This window comes from Gadus macrocephalus, chromosome 5, assembly GCF_031168955.1.
Source record: "Gadus macrocephalus chromosome 5, ASM3116895v1".
Lineage (NCBI taxonomy): Eukaryota > Metazoa > Chordata > Actinopteri > Gadiformes > Gadidae > Gadus > Gadus macrocephalus.
In genome coordinates, this window is record NC_082386.1 from 10,640,639 (window position 1) to 10,656,810 (window position 16,172).

At 48.5% G+C, this 16,172-nt stretch overlaps 4 protein-coding genes across 8 annotated transcripts in view; 3 read left to right on the forward strand and 1 right to left on the reverse strand.

The window, feature by feature from the left end:
• LOC132457843 (KATNB1-like protein 1) overlaps nucleotides 1-1,030 on the forward strand; it is a 29,748-nt gene extending 28,718 nt beyond the window's left edge. For all 5 annotated transcript variants that reach the window (XM_060052200.1, XM_060052199.1, XM_060052201.1 and 2 more), the window contains 4 exons: nucleotides 99-188; nucleotides 341-445; nucleotides 545-638; nucleotides 735-1,030. In XM_060052200.1, coding sequence (XP_059908183.1) covers nucleotides 99-188; nucleotides 341-445; nucleotides 545-638; nucleotides 735-767 — 322 coding nt within the window. In that variant the 3' untranslated portion in view covers nucleotides 768-1,030. The remainder of the gene's footprint in view (nucleotides 1-98; nucleotides 189-340; nucleotides 446-544; nucleotides 639-734) is intronic.
• Nucleotides 1,031-1,176: 146 nt separating this feature from the next.
• LOC132457966 (fibrinogen-like protein 1-like protein) lies at nucleotides 1,177-3,744 on the forward strand. The gene is given in 5 exon segments (XM_060052386.1): nucleotides 1,177-1,607; nucleotides 1,801-1,954; nucleotides 2,224-2,744; nucleotides 2,746-2,859; nucleotides 3,739-3,744. Coding segments are annotated over 4 exon segments (786 nt in total). The 5' UTR covers nucleotides 1,177-1,607; nucleotides 1,801-1,809.
• zgc:194887 (uncharacterized protein LOC571819 homolog) lies at nucleotides 2,967-5,111 on the forward strand. The gene is made up of 3 exons (XM_060052204.1): nucleotides 2,967-3,545; nucleotides 3,739-3,892; nucleotides 4,162-5,111. Exons 2-3 carry the CDS (start codon nucleotides 3,748-3,750, stop codon nucleotides 4,857-4,859), a joined length of 843 nt encoding a protein of 280 aa, XP_059908187.1. The 5' UTR covers nucleotides 2,967-3,545; nucleotides 3,739-3,747; the 3' UTR covers nucleotides 4,860-5,111.
• Nucleotides 5,112-5,704: 593 nt separating this feature from the next.
• chrm5a (cholinergic receptor, muscarinic 5a) lies at nucleotides 5,705-15,194 on the reverse strand. The gene is made up of 2 exons (XM_060052203.1): nucleotides 14,025-15,194; nucleotides 5,705-8,699 (listed from the first exon to the last, which is right to left on the reverse strand). The coding sequence occupies exon 2, from the start codon at nucleotides 8,627-8,629 to the stop codon at nucleotides 7,010-7,012; it is 1,620 nt and encodes a 539-aa protein (XP_059908186.1). The 5' UTR covers nucleotides 8,630-8,699; nucleotides 14,025-15,194; the 3' UTR covers nucleotides 5,705-7,009.
• Nucleotides 15,195-16,172: the final 978 nt, after the last annotated feature.

Below are 16,172 nucleotides of genomic sequence, written 5' to 3' on the forward strand. Positions count from 1 at the left end.
GTGTGTGTGTGTGTGTGTGTGTGTGTGTGTGTGTGTGTGTGTGTGTGTGTGTGTGTGTGTGTGTGTGTGTGTGTGTGTGTGTGTGTGTGTGTCCTCAGCATTCACGAGGACTCTTCCGGCTTCACTATCGGCTGTTGTGTGGACCTTTTCCCCTTCGTCAAGAAAGTCCTTTCTAGTCCATATGAAGAGTGAGTGTTCTCCTGAGTTTGTTATTGTGATGACATGTACAGCAGCAGGAATTATGACCACAACCACACAGATTGCAAGCAGTGTGCTGAAAACACAATGTGGTAGGATAATAGAAATAAGAGGAGCTTCATCTTTTGTCTTGCTTCTACAGGTACGTCGCTGTCGGCTTAAAATGGATTCAGTCCGTTTTGAAAAAATGGTTTGAACAACTCCTAGCAAGTGGCCTTACTGGAAGGACTAACAATCATTTGGATAAGTAAGAATCAGCTAGTTATTAGAGATTCATTTTCGCACTATAGATATTTGCTACAATTTAACTAAGGATTGTTTCCCTATTTTTATATTTGTATTCTAGAAATTTCCAAGTGTTCAACCAGCAACTTGTGAACTTGTGGCATCACGACCCGGGCTCGAGCTTAGTCCTGAAGATGCCCCCTACCTTGGCAAAGGTGAGCAGATTGTTCCTAAATCCCTGGCTCAGCTAAGCCACTCTCTGCTCTCTCTGTGTTATGCAAATGTGGTTGTTTTGTTTGTTCCCCTTGTAGGTCATAGATTCATATCTCTCCCAACTCACCTGATGTTGTCAGCCTCATTAAAAGCTCCAGATGGTCTTCCCCATCATGTTCAGCGTGTTGTGTTGTTGTCACGGTAGAAGGATGTGGTTTTATTTATGTCATGTTAAATGTAATTATTGTATTGAAGAGCAGAGCATGTAGCATTGATTATTTACCATTTCTCAAGTTCTGTAAAAAAAAAAAAAGGTCAAAGCATAAAAAATAAGTTTGGTCTGTAACCAAACGTCATGTGGTATAATGTAACTGAATAAAGAAATGTATTTTTATTTATGACTTTTTTTTGTGTGTGTGTGTGTGTGTGTGTGTGTGTGTGTGTGTGTGTGTGTGTGTGTGTGTGTGTGTGTGTGTGTGTGTGTGTGTGTGTGTGTGTGTGTGTGTGTGTGTGTGTGTGTGTGTGTGTGTGTGTGTGTGTGTGTCTGCCTACAACATTGTGTGCATTGGTTATCATGATACTCTCCTGGAATCCACCTCAAAACAAAAATACTATCCCATAGCATGACCCCCGCCACCAACATCCCTCCCTTTGCAGTCCTTAAACAAGTAAGCCACAGGTGGACCTTGGACTCCTACTGTAGGTGAATTACTGTGAGAATGATAATGGATTTTACAATCTGGTGTGGCTATGCATGCGTGGGTGTAGTGTCTCCAGTTGAGACATGAACATGGGAGGGGGGCTAAAGTCCTGGCGTGTGTCACCTCCATGGACTCTGGAGCCAGACAATGACATCATGCTCAGCCTGGTTTGCCCAACCGCGCTTGTCATTCCTTCAGTTGAAGTGTATATTTGTGTTCGGGACTGAGGAGTTGATTTGGTTTTTGATACCCTGCTGGCTGCACCTGAAGGTGAGTACTTTGAATATGCATTTCACATGTAAAACCCTCTCTGCCCTTGTTCATCTAGTATAATCCATCACCTGATCATAAAGATTGTGAAGGTGTTCCTCATAGGGAATGAATGGTCTGGTTTGTATGTGCATTGGTTTGTGACACAATAGTGTGCGTGATAACGGTGGATGTGGTTGTTGGTTTTGGACAGAGGTGAAGGATGAGGGGTCTGAGATGTTGCCTGCTAGCGTTGCTGGCTACACTGCTTGGTGGAAGAGGAGCAGGGTGTCAGCCCATCCAGGCCGGGAACCTCCACCTGTTAACCACGGAGGAGCACAAACTAGTGCTCAACCGCCAAATGAAAGGTATGATTCAACACACTCTAATTATAAACTCTTCCCATTGGCTGTAAACCAGTTTAACTGCCACAGTTACTTAAATTATAATTGAGAATGTTATACACTTTTATCACGTCCTAAATCAGTGTTCTGGTATTCTTCAATCTAATCAAACCACATAATACTCATTGTTACAGTGTGACTCATTAACTGGTATATTAACAGTGCACACAATTTGTGTGACAGTTATCAGACTTTTCAGATCTTATCAATAAGACCATTATCCTTCCCCCTAGGAGTGCTGCCCAGGGACTGCCATGAGATGCTGATGGCCTCATCGGGCCAGGCCAGAGACGGCCTCTACCTGATCCAGCCGGGGCGGTTCCCTGTCCTGGCGTCCTGCGCCATGCAGGAGGGCGGCTGGACCGTGGTGCAGCACATCACCGTCAACAGCAGCGTGAGCTTCGACCGCACCTGGGCCGAGTACCGGCAGGGCTTCGGCTCCCTGACGGGGGACCACTGGCTGGGGAACCAGCACCTCCACGACCTGACCCGGGGGCCCGGGCGCTACACGCTGGGGATCAACCTGGTGGATAAAGACGGCGTCAGCAAAGCCGGGGAGTACGACCCGTTCCTGATCGAGGACGAGGCGGCGGGCTTCTGGCTGAGGCTGGGGCTGTACCAGGGCACGGCGCTGGACGCCCTCACGCAGGACACGGAGAACTACCTGCACGACAACCAGAGGTTCACCACCAAGGACCGGGACAACGACAACTACTTCCAGAACTGCGCCAAGCTGGAGTTTCAGGGCGTGGCGGGGGGGGGGCTGGTGGTACGACGCCTGCGCCGGCGCCAACCTCAACCGCAGGAACGTCATCTACTGGCAGAAGGACTGCCACAAGGAGCACCTGTGCAAGTACGCCTGGATGATGGTGAACTTGTTTATTTACCATTTCTCAAGTTCTGTAAAAAAAAAAAAAGGTCAAAGCATAAAAAATAAGTTTGGTCTGTAACCAAACGTCATGTGGTATAATGTAACTGAATAAAGAAATGTATTTTTATTTATGACTTTTTTTTGTGTGTGTGTGTGTGTGTGTGTGTGTGTGTGTGTGTGTGTGTGTGTGTGTGTGTGTGTGTGTGTGTGTGTGTGTGTGTGTGTGTGTGTGTGTGTGTGTGTGTGTGTGTGTGTGTCTGCCTACAACATTGTGTGCATTGGTTATCATGATACTCTCCTGGAATCCACCTCAAAACAAAAATACTATCCCATAGCATGACCCCCGCCACCAACATCCCTCCCTTTGCAGTCCTTAAACAAGTAAGCCACAGGTGGACCTTGGACTCCTACTGTAGGTGAATTACTGTGAGAATGATAATGGATTTTACAATCTGGTGTGGCTATGCATGCGTGGGTGTAGTGTCTCCAGTTGAGACATGAACATGGGAGGGGGGCTAAAGTCCTGGCGTGTGTCACCTCCATGGACTCTGGAGCCAGACAATGACATCATGCTCAGCCTGGTTTGCCCAACCGCGCTTGTCATTCCTTCAGTTGAAGTGTATATTTGTGTTCGGGACTGAGGAGTTGATTTGGTTTTTGATACCCTGCTGGCTGCACCTGAAGGTGAGTACTTTGAATATGCATTTCACATGTAAAACCCTCTCTGCCCTTGTTCATCTAGTATAATCCATCACCTGATCATAAAGATTGTGAAGGTGTTCCTCATAGGGAATGAATGGTCTGGTTTGTATGTGCATTGGTTTGTGACACAATAGTGTGCGTGATAACGGTGGATGTGGTTGTTGGTTTTGGACAGAGGTGAAGGATGAGGGGTCTGAGATGTTGCCTGCTAGCGTTGCTGGCTACACTGCTTGGTGGAAGAGGAGCAGGGTGTCAGCCCATCCAGGCCGGGAACCTCCACCTGTTAACCACGGAGGAGCACAAACTAGTGCTCAACCGCCAAATGAAAGGTATGATTCAACACACTCTAATTATAAACTCTTCCCATTGGCTGTAAACCAGTTTAACTGCCACAGTTACTTAAATTATAATTGAGAATGTTATACACTTTTATCACGTCCTAAATCAGTGTTCTGGTATTCTTCAATCTAATCAAACCACATAATACTCATTGTTACAGTGTGACTCATTAACTGGTATATTAACAGTGCACACAATTTGTGTGACAGTTATCAGACTTTTCAGATCTTATCAATAAGACCATTATCCTTCCCCCTAGGAGTGCTGCCCAGGGACTGCCATGAGATGCTGATGGCCTCATCGGGCCAGGCCAGAGACGGCCTCTACCTGATCCAGCCGGGGCGGTTCCCTGTCCTGGCGTCCTGCGCCATGCAGGAGGGCGGCTGGACCGTGGTGCAGCACATCACCGTCAACAGCAGCGTGAGCTTCGACCGCACCTGGGCCGAGTACCGGCAGGGCTTCGGCTCCCTGACGGGGGACCACTGGCTGGGGAACCAGCACCTCCACGACCTGACCCGGGGGCCCGGGCGCTACACGCTGGGGATCAACCTGGTGGATAAAGACGGCGTCACCAAAGCCGGGGAGTACGACCCGTTCCTGATCGAGGACGAGGCGGCGGGCTTCCGGCTGAGGCTGGGGCTGTACCAGGGCACGGCGCTGGACGCCCTCACGCAGGACACGGAGAACTACCTGCACGACAACCAGAGGTTCACCACCAAGGACCGGGACAACGACAACTACTTCCAGAACTGCGCCAAGCTGGAGTTTCAGGGCGTGGCGGGGGGGGGCTGGTGGTACGACGCCTGCGCCGGCGCCAACCTCAACCGCAGGAACGTCATCTACTGGCAGAAGGACTGCCACAAGGAGCACCTGTGCAAGTACGCCTGGATGATGGTGAAGCCCTCGGAGACGTTGAAGCTCGTGCACACCGGAGAGTGCCGGAAGGACGAGCTGTAGAGGAAGAGGATGGGCGGCTGACCCCTTCGTAGGGCTGGAACATCGGTAAGTCACGTCGCAATGACGGCCCCCATTTTGCGAAGAATAGGAGCATAGAAATGTTATGTCTGTGACATTTTTGTGTTTGAAACTCCCACAGAGTTACTCATGCAAAGCAACGTTTTGATGAGCCTAGGTTACACTATATTTATGTTTATTTTGGATTTGTCATTACCACAACTCTCTCGAGGCATCGAGAGTATTGCCAACAAAATATCTGTCCATAACCTAGCAATACTGTATCCGATGATGTATCCCAAGAGGGTTTGGGGGGCTCTGATGTTAGCACATCCCAAATTATCTTATCCTAACCCTGACCAGATCAGCGGTTTCAATAATTTGAGATGGTTGTGTCATCTAACTCATTATTCCAAATTACTCTTGCAGCTAATTGATTAGCAAACGGATGAAGATGTAAATGCAGCAGGAACCATAATTAAAATTGTTTTTTTATGATGAGGAGAAGGAAGAGGTGAAGGAGTTTGCATTTTGGCTATTGTAAGGCCTCCTTTATAAAGGAACAATGCTAACTATCTTTTACATTTTATTCAAATACCAAATAACATGATCACCGAATACCCGAAAGGGAACAAAGGATAATTTCATCCATCAAAAAATATTTTACCTCTTTCACTCAGATTTGTGGTTCATCACAGTTAATATTAAAGCATACCTTGACTTTGCAGCTTATTACACAAATAGACATACTTTGCAGATAATTAGGCAATCCCATTTAATGCTTACGGAAGCTTTAAATCCTTAAATGTACAACATTTATAAAATAAAATTACTTGGCCAGTACTTCCTTTGCTATGTTTTTAAGACTGTAATTTTAATAAAAAACAGTTTCTTTAAAAATGGATTTGGACTGCAAGGAAAAAATAAAAGATTTCTTCATTAATTGAATCCTTAAGAGAGGGCTGTTTTCAACATTGGAACACAGTTAGCACTAAGCAGTATAAGAGGCATGTATTATTGCAACTGTTTCATTAATGCATGACTCATAGTGATATTTCTGACTGCATTACAACAGAGTTGGCAATTGTGTTAAGGGGGGCTAGTTGGTAATTTGGTCACCTATTGATTTGTCCCCAGGGTAAATACAAATTACGTTTTCATCATCAAACATTGATCTTATCCTGAGAAGGGAGGGATACGTAAAGAGAGATGTTAGTTATTGTAATGACTACTCTCCCATCCAGCCACATACAAACACTCCTTGTTTTTGCTGTTTCTTTGTTTGTTTTTGTGACCCAGTGAAAATAAAGATACTGACAAAATGTAAAAATATTTTGTAAGAGTTTGTAATTTAGTTGATCATGCTTACTATAAATACCTGTAGGCTCAACTCGTATGTGCCGTAGGATTCTGTCATGTGTCACATTTCAAGATGTTTTCTGGTGTATGTAAATGTTTAATGTTTAAATTGCAAAAGCTGAAAGTGCAGTAAAAGCTTAGATCATTTTTTCTTCCTAAATGCAAATGGCACGTGTGAGAAGGCTTGGAACTTCCTCAGTTACAATCTTTACATAGCAGGCAGATTCTGACATCAAAACACATCCCATTAGCCCTTTAAAGCTACAGAGCAATATCAAATCCATGTTTTGCATATCAATACTGACACAACATCAACAGTACAAAACATTGTATATTTGTGTGCAGTGAATCGCTTGTGGTGCGCGATTGTGTGTGTTGGTTTGTGTATGTGTTTCCGTGTGTGTGTGTGTGTGTGTGTGTGTGTGCACATGTATGAGGCTGTGTGTGTGTGTGTGTGTGTGTGTGTCCATGCTCGCACGTGTATTTGACTGTGTATATGCGTGTGTCTGTGATACAATGAGGTTATGTGCATACTTACATTGGTCCCGGACGCATACATTTGCAGTTTTGCAGTCTTTTTTTTTTTTTTACCAATTAACAATATAAATAGTGGAGCAATTTCACAAAATGATCCCATTTTTGGTTGGAGAAATACTCAGCATACACTACACCTAATGATTAGACTTACACCTTTTATATCATACCAACATGAACTCAAATTAGCATGAAAAACGTACATGTAAAAATCCAGCTCTCGCCGCAAAACAGCAGTGGAGTGAGATCGGCGCGCCGGGTCATGTGAGTTTGGCGGTCACCACAGGGTTCTGTCCGTACCAGTAAAGTTTCTCATCCACCCTCTTCTTCCACTGGCACAGCAGCAGCATGCGGAACGTCTTCTGGAAGGTCTTATTACAGAGGGCGTAGCACATGGGGTTGACGGTGCTGTTGACGTAGCACAGCCAGTAACCCAGGTGCCAGAGGGGCATGGGGATGCAGTCGGAGCAGAAGGTGGAGATAAGCACCATGATGTTGTACGGGGTCCACGTGAGGATGAAGGCCAGCAGGATGGCGCTGAGCGTCTGCGCCGCCTTCCTCTCCTTGATCAGCACCATGCGCTTCCTCTTGGTGATCTGGCTCTTCAGCGTGGCGTCCATGGGCTTGGCCGCCGCCGACGTGGATGGTGCGGCGATGGACTCTGCCGACGAGAACATCTTGCTGTCCCCGTTCTTGCCGTGCTGCTGCTGCAGCTGCTGCTGCTGCCCGCCCGCGTCCTTCACTACGGGTTTGAACTTGTATGACACGCACTTCTTGCTCTTCTGCGGGTTGCTCTTGGGCGGCGTGCCGAAGAAGCTGTCCTCCTCGCCGCGGCCCCCGCTCATCCGCTCGGTCTCGCTGCATGCCACACTCCTGCGGGTCCCCCCGCCGTGGGCCGCCTGGTCCTGGAAGTCGGGCTGGAAGGCCACCGGGGACACGGGCCTCTCCTCGTCCTCGGACGAGGCGTAGCTGTTGAAGGTGGTCAGCTGGTCCGCCTTGGACCACTCGTCGTCGTTGTTGGTGGCGGCGGCGGCAGCGGCTCGGGCCGCGTTGCTGCGGCTGGACGAGGACCACGACGCCTGGTTCCTGTCCTGGGTCTTGGAGCTCCGCTTGCAGCTGAAGCAAGACCTGATGATGGCCTTCTGGGGCTGCGCCAGTGCCGGGTCCGCAGAGTAGTGGATGCCCTGGAGCTCGGCCAGGTCCTTGGTCCTCTTCTCCGTCTCCTTGTAGATCCGGCAGTAGAGGATGGTCATCACCGACACGGGGACGTAGAACGCCGCGATGGCCGTGCCGAAGGTGATCACAGGCTCCGAGAAGAACTGGATCTGGCACTGCATCTCCGGCACGGTCCGCTTGCCCACAAAGTACTGCCAGCAGAGAATGGGCGGGGCCCAGAGAACCAGGGACACCGTCCAGGCCAAGCCTATCATGACGCCGGCCCTCTTGGGCGTCCGTTTGGCCCTATAGGTGAGGGGCCTGGTGATGGAGAAGTACCTGTCGAAGCTGATCACCAGGAGGTTCATGACTGAGGCGTTGCTGGCAACGTAGTCCAGGGCTAACCACAGGTCACAGGCCAGGTTGCCCAGAGCCCAGTAGCCCATCAGGATATAAGAGGTGTACAGGTTCATGGAAAACACCCCGATGATTAGGTCCGCCGCCGCCAGACTCAGCAGGTAGTAGTTGTTCACCGTTTTGAGCTGGCTGTTGACTTTGAAGGACAGCATCACCAGCACGTTGCCAACCACAGTGATGAGGCTCACTATCGCGGAGAGGGTGGCGATGGTGATCACCTCCCACAGACTGTGCGTGACCAGGTGGAAGGGCTGGCCAGTGGCGCTCTCATTAATGGTAGCGTTCAGTATTTTCACTGCTGGCTCCATTGTCTCGATGTATTTATTCTTCCTTGAGAAAGATCAGGGAGTTCATCTTCGTCATGGTGAGCGAGGTATTCTGAAATGAGAAGAGTTCAAAGAGTCAACATTGTAACAATGTACATCGATCACGCAAGTAACACATTTGCCCTAAGTACCCTAAATGACCACCAGGGAGCAGCATTGACATCAAATAGGTGAACAATCTGGGAGCGTTCAGATTTCAACTGTGCGTGCGTGCGTGCGCGTGTGCGTGTGTGTGTGTGTTCTTGTGGTTGGATTATCATTCAGTGGTTACTGGGTAAAGTTACTAGTAGCCTTCTTAAAAAATAAAAATTGTAGCTTTTTCGATCATACACATACAAGCACACATGCATTATTTTGTGAGCTTTAGCGAACATCTGTGCTACATTTTTAAAAATAGGTCAGCGAATAATTTGCTTCATTGCATCACGTTAGTGGTTTATCTCAAAATAGTGTGGAAAGGAGAATATATTTGTGAATGACTTTCTAAGTATCGGGTCGTAGCTTTTTGTGTAGGCTTATAATACCGCAGGAGCAGGTAGGCCTAAATGCAATTGCATCGTTATTTATGGTCCCTGGTGTGATGTGCTCGGTACCTCAGTGTTTACCCAGCCGTACAAACCCTGCACTGTGGCTCGAGAACAGCATGATAACTTCACTGGAAATAGACTTGAGCACATATCGTGCCTCTGACAAAATATCTGCTGTTAAGCTGCTTACCTTTTTTAATTTATTGGAAACTAAGAGGGATTTAAAAGGAATTAGTTCATGCGTTTTACATTATCAAATCGTCAATAACATCAATCTAGCCTATATATTTGAATGAACAGAGACAGACAATAATATACTACAAGTTTCCATGATCACAGTTGTAGTCCCTTAAATTTTCTCATTGTATCATCTTTCTTTCTTTTTTCTCGCAAAATGCAAACAATTGAATCAGTCTGAAAGCTGCACACCACCGACCATGGCAGTGCCAAGATATAAACGAGCACCAGCCAAGAATGCGCCGCTTATACTCCGACATTTATAACGGGGGAAACCATTTGGAGAGGGCCTGGGCGCCAAAGTGCTTTGAAGGTTTTTGGAGATTTTTTCGAAACATTATTGTTCACGAAGATTACCGAGGTTTCTCCACACTGTATATTTAGCTCCAAAGCGGGGAACCACTGTGGAAACCAGTTGCAGAGCGAGGGGGGTTAACGAATGGCTCATTATCGTTTAAAAGAAACTCCAGGGCAAGCTGAGTGCTGATTTCCCACCGTGTAACGTCTCTTTATGGACCCGAAGATGGCCATCAAGATATATCTCTGTGGAAATACAATTTAATTGTGTTATGTAATGTAGGCTTAATGGTAAATTACAACCTTAAGAGTGTGAAAGTAAATCAATTTTACCCCAATTAAAAATTATTGCTGGGTAATTTGCGTAAACAAGAAAATTAGCTTGGTGTTATACAATTACATTTTATCACGTTCAGCTGAAGTCTGGGGCCTCAACCACAGGTGTCAATGTCCCTTCTACCACCCCAAAACCACCTTGCTAAAAACTGGCTTGCATTTTATATTACAGTGCTTCAAACAGTATTGCCATGCCCCTCATTAGTAAGCACGATGAGTCTTTATCGTGTCTTCAATCCTTTTCCTTGAGATTTTAGACAAATTGTCTAATTTCTTCTCAAACTGTTGCAGATTGGACCAGCTTAGATGGACTGATCTATCATTTTCCACGATTAATAAGAGTTTCCGCCAGGAAACCATGGATGCCTTTGACAGGAAGGAGAATCTCCTCATCCTTTTCTTCACTTTGTAGGCTCTAAGGAATACTGGTGTTGACGGATAAGACCATAGGATCGTTTCTGGGAAGTCTGTGCTGAGCTTTAGCTGCACACAAGAAAAAAGTATGCTAGGCTTGTAAGCGTTCATTTGCTAAGAGTGACTCATTGGGTGGGACTTTACAGTAAGTGTATTCAGTGGCAGTTAAAATCATGAATTAATGATGGCAGCTTCACATAAATGTTTGAATCAAGGGGAGCTGTCGTGCTTTGCCTTGACTCTCTAATGATGCGTTGTGTATCAAGTGTACAAAAAGACTCACGAAACGCACACACACAGCTTTGTTACTTAAACTCTTGACGGAAACAGCAAGATGGCTAATAGCTTCAAGAGAAGCAAGAGATGCTCTTAGGGTATACAGATGACATCGAATAAATCGGCTCTCCTCGTGTAGGGAATGCACAAAGTACAATCTGTTCTTCTTGTGGGGATGGGTGGTGTGTGTGTGTGTGTGTGTGTGTGTGTGGTGTGGGGGGGGGGGGGGGTCCACAGATGCACTGAAGCATTAGATAATCATATGTCACGAAGGGGGGGGGGCGGAAAAGATGCCGCGCATCTGTAATGACATGACGCTGTCTGGTCTGGTTGTAAGAAAAAAAGCCAACCATTCCATGAACTTCCCATCCCTTCCTCCCCTCCAGCCCGTCTAAAGCATCATCCACCATCCATCCTCACTCGTCTCCCCCCCTTAGAGCCCGGCAGCAGATGTGAGTGAGGGAATGGCCACTCACATGGGGGTCACAGCGGCGTGACCCCTGTTCAACCTGTTGGGGGACCTGCGTACGGGGGGGCTGAACTCCCTGCGAAGCCATTTGAGTCTGCTCCAGGATGTAAACATGGCGTAATTGACTTATGGCTCTCCTCCCCCCCCCCGGCCCCCCACACCACGCGCTGTGAAAACGTCGTGTTATCTTCAATATACGGGATTGATGATCAACGCGCCGGCCCGCTGACGGACGGCGTCCAGCCGCTGAGTCGTGGCCCGAGATTCATCCCCATAAACTTCGTAGTGCGTGCACTGGGTCTGGCGGCAGGTTTCCTGCGAGAGGTTGTCTCACAGTGGGTTTTTCTTTTTGTTCACTTCCGCTCTTGTATTCTCTAAAACTACAGCTGAGCCCTGGAGTGAAGGGGCCCGGAAGGGGGTGGGGGGGGAGTGTATGTGTGAGGTGAATGACCTTTATGCAGTGTGTATTAGTTGGAGAAAATCACAGAGTTATGATGGGAAGAGGACTAATGTAACCAAACGCTGATTATTTATGTTTGTGTGTGTGTGATAGCTTGTACTTCTGTGTGCCTGTTAGTGTGTATGTGTGTGTGTGTGTGTGTGTGTGTGTGTGTGTGTGTGTGTGTGTGTGTGTGTGTGTGTGTGTGTGTGTGTGTGTGTGTGTGTGTGTGTGTGTGTGTGTGTGTGCCCGTGTGTGTGTGTGTGTGTGTGTGTGTGTGTGCCCGTGTGTGTGTGTGTGTGTGTGTGTGTGCCCGTGTGTATGTGCTTGTACTTGTATGTGCATCTGTATGTGTGTGTGTGTGTGTGTGTGTGTGTGTGTGTGTGTGTCAGTGTGTGTGTGTGTCAGTGTGTTTTCCCGTATGTGTCTACGTCTGTGAGTGTGTGTGTGTGTGTGTGTGTGTGTGTGTGTGTGTGTGTGTGTGTGTGTGTGTCTACATGTGTCATTCTAGGATTATCTGTGTTGTGTACAACAGCCCACAGGCGGTTCAGCTCGGTGAGTCTTGCATGACTGCAGTCGGCCCAGTGACCCATAGTTAAGACTCCTGCATATCTGGGCCTCCGTAGGGAGGCCCGGCAGAGCCGTCCTGCCTCCTGGGGCTGGCTCACAGGAGTAGGGGAGACAAAGAGGAAGCACACAATGGAATTGAAAACACCACCACCTCAGGAGCAATCCGGTCCAGTCTCATGTGATTCTCTAAACACAAGCACACGCTCCCCTGCGAGCCACTGTTGATCATAACTTAGCCAGGAGATGGGTTGGACAGGTGTGTTTATGGAGGACTGAAATAATAAATACAGGAGACATTCCTGTAAACAGCGCTGGGGGGGAGATGCTTTTTATTTGAGCTCTTTGTTGATGTTTTCGAGTGAGTCGGATATTGTAATAAACATCTTTACCATTACGTTAATCTTCCCTGCGTCGCCGCAGCCATCGTCGTGGAACAGTGTGCGCTCGTTGCGCATGCACGCGGACGCACGCATGCAGGTACACGCACGTAGACACCCTCACACACACACACACACACACACATGTATCACCCCGCTCTCTCTTTGCTTGTTTATGTATTTACTGCAAACCCATAGCAGCGTGTCCATGACATTAAACTGGCCATTGGTTCAGAATGTTATTAGCTCTGATTCATCACATTACACCCCATGCCAAAATCTCCCGTTTCCATTTAGTCTCTCTCTCTCTCTCTCTCTCTCTCTCTCTCTCTCTCTCTCTCTCTCTCTCTCTCTCTCTCTCTCTCTCTCTCTCTCTGTCCCCCCTTCTCTCTTGCACTCCCTTTCTGTCTGTCTCTGTCCGTCTGTCTTTCTGTCTGCCTTTCTCTCCCCCCTTCTCTCTCTCTCACTTTCCCTCCCCCTCATTCTATCTCTCACACACACTCACACAAACACACACACACACACACACACACACACACACACACACACACACACACACACACACACACACACACACACACACACACACACTACAGGACACATGCACAAGGGGCATGCTGATCGTATTCTCGCGCTAAAGCCCAAACGTCGTTGTTTAACTCGCTCGTCGTGAAGCCATTGAGATGGAACCGGCCCCTATGAGGGCTGGTTCCATAACAAAGGTTATTAATGTAATCATGAAATGTAGGCCAGCTATAGCGATCGCGACTATGTGTTTGATACTCCTGCTGCGTTCTGGCTGGTATAGGAGATATAAGGTGGCGTAAAGAATATTGCTATTATTAATGAAGTTTAGTCCATTAGGGGTATCGGCTATGAAGACAAATAATGCGCCATAGGTCATGTGACAAACAGGGACAGAGTAAACGATGAAGTTAAGCAACAGGAAAGTATTAATTTGACACAAAATACCCCAGGAATAAGGCGAAAATGTCATGTTGTGAAAATGCTACCAAATGTCATGGTATGTAAATTCCTTGGCCCCCCTTTGCCCCCCCTGCCCGCCCACTTCCGCCCCTAACTGCTCATCAATGACTCATTTTCACCCCCACCACGACCGCCGTCGGAGAGTACAAAAAGCCCAGGGATACGCATTCTCTCTCCGCCTTCCCTCACCTCCATGGGAGCCCCTCAAACACGTTCCGCGCTAAGGTATAAAAGGTTCTCTATTAAAAATGCATGGGCTAGATCTCTCAGACATGCACTTGCCCGTGCCCGCGTGCTCCCATTATCAAATTTTCCCCTCCCTCTATCCAGGTCAGGTTCCGTGTTCTTTGATTCAAAATGAAACACTGCACTTTTGTTTTTGCTGTGTTTTCATTTGTATTAGAAAAAGTAAGTACGTAAAGTAAAAAAAGAGGGGGGAAATACTCACAGTTGACCTCCAGTAGGAACCCAGCCTCTGTTTCTCTCTTCGGGCGGTGGTGGGTGGGTGGAGGTATCCTTGGGGGTGGGGTTGCGCGGGGGGAGTGGGGGTGGCGGGGGGGTGTATGCTGTTTGTCTCCCGCCAGCGAGGACGGAGTTCATATCCACGGATTTCTTTGTTCCCGCCGGGGGGGGGGGGGAGGCTCCGGAGGTCAAGAGGCGCAGCTTCAGGTGGAGCAGAGGCACACCGTCGGGCTCCGTCAGGGAGAGGCGGAGACGACACGAAGCCCCCGCCGGCCTGAGACACAGGCATCGGGGCCGGGCGGGTTCATGGCCCCCAGGAGCAGGAGGAGTTGGTGGGTGAGAGGAGGCGCGGAAGGAGGTGAGAAGGAGAGGAGGAGCACCTCAGGAGCCCTGGAGACTCTTCAGACCCGCTCCCCGAAGAAGAGCTCAAAACTCAACAAGAACTACGAACCTAAAATAAAATCCAGGCGCGAAAGGATCCACAAGTCTTTGTTTTCGTTTACTTCCCCTCAGTCAATTCTGTGTACCATAGCGTCCGGGTTCAATCAGGGAAGTAGATTGACCACCTCCAGCACCACCAGCACCATCACCACCACTGAGAAGCATGTGAGCCGGAGCGGCAGGCAGGAGGAGAGCGCTGTGCCTGGGCGATCGCAGCCCTCCAGTGGGGAGGAGTGTCAGCGAGAGAGTGAGGAGGGGCGCTGGTCCCTGAGCTGGAGTCCACCGCCGCCGCTGTCACCGCTGCGCGCTCGCTGCCGCGTGCGGATAAACAGACTGACAGGCACAGATGTAGCTGACGCTAGCTAAGCGGGGAGGAAACATTCCCATAGGGCTGCATGGTTCATCATGTTTCAGGACAGTGAGCATCCACAGAGTGTGAGAGGGGGGGGGAGAGACCTAGAGAGAGGGAGGGAGAGGGAGGAGAAAGGGAGGAAGAGAGAGAGTCAGAGAGAGGGGAGGGAGTGAGAGTCAGAGAGAGAGGGAGAGAGAGAGAAAGAGAGAGATTGAGAGAGAGAGATAGAGAGAGAGAGAGAGAGAGAGAGAGAGAGAGAGAGAGAGAGAGAGAGAGAGAGAGAGAGAGAGAGAGAGGGAGACAGAGAGGGAGGTAGAGAGAGTCAGAGAAAGAGAGAGAGAGAGAGAGCCAGAGAGAGTCAGAGAGAGAGAGGAAGGGAGAGAGAGATGGACCACTAGAGAGGAGTAGGAGGAGGTGGGTGGAGCTGAGGGGAGGGGGTGAGGGGTAAGGTTGAGGGGTGGTGCTGCTGGGAGGGTTGGGGGTGGTTTGCACAATTGGAGGGAAGGGAGGAGGGGAGGAGAAATAGGTTACTCTTAGGAGGTGTGTGTGTGTGTGTGTGTGTGTGTGTGTGTGTGTGTGTGTGTGTGTGTGTGCGTGTGCGTGTGCGTGTGCATGTGCGTGCGTGCGCGCGCGCGTGTGTGTGTGTGTGTGTGCGGTGTGTGTGTATGTGTATGAGAGAGAAAGGGAGAGAAAGAGAATGTGTTTATTCGTGGGCCAGTAATGAGCAGTGCAATGACACACAGAGCAAGGCAATTGATGACCTCCAACAACAACAGGATTTTATACCCCTTCATGGAAGAGCAGCAGCAGACAGAGCTGGACGGCCCCCAGCCAGGGCTGTGTCCTAGACGTTTGAACAGCTCTTTTTGTTTTGGGGCAGGGTGTGCTATCACATCGACACATCTGGAGAACACAAAACATCGGCGCTGCCCATGGTCTTTCCCGTTCACATGGAAACTGGGCTGGCTGTCTTGACTAGATAAGCAAAGTGCAGAAGTGAGAGACATCTTTTTATCTACCTTTAACCTGACACCTTTGTGTTATCGTGATGAGTGTGTGCGCATGTCTGTGTCTGTGTGTGTGTGTGTGTGTGTGTGTGTGTGTGTGTGTGTGTGTGTGTGTGTGTGTGTGTGTGTGTGTGTGTGTGTGTGTGCATGTCTGTAAAGGTGGCTATTGGTTCATTCAGATATGGATTAAAGGTTGCTATAGGTTAATACAGGCATGATTTAAAGGTGGCTGTAGGTCCATTCACACATGGATTCATTGTGGCTATAGGTTAATTCAGACATGAATTAAGGTTTCTATAGGTGCATTCAGACATAGATGGCTATAGATGCAATC

What these genes read in the sequence shown, in the direction of transcription:
- zgc:194887 (XM_060052204.1), top strand. Translation starts at nt 3,748, where the DNA reads ATGAGGGGTCTGAGATGTTGCCTGCTAGCGTTGCTGGCTACACTGCTT. An exon ending in GCTCAACCGCCAAATGAAAG is followed by an intron (nt 3,893 to 4,161) that starts GTATGATTCAAC and finishes CCTTCCCCCTAG; the next exon opens with GAGTGCTGCCCAGGGACTGC.
- chrm5a (XM_060052203.1), bottom strand. Translation starts at nt 8,629, where the DNA reads ATGGAGCCAGCAGTGAAAATACTGAACGCTACCATTAATGAGAGCGCC.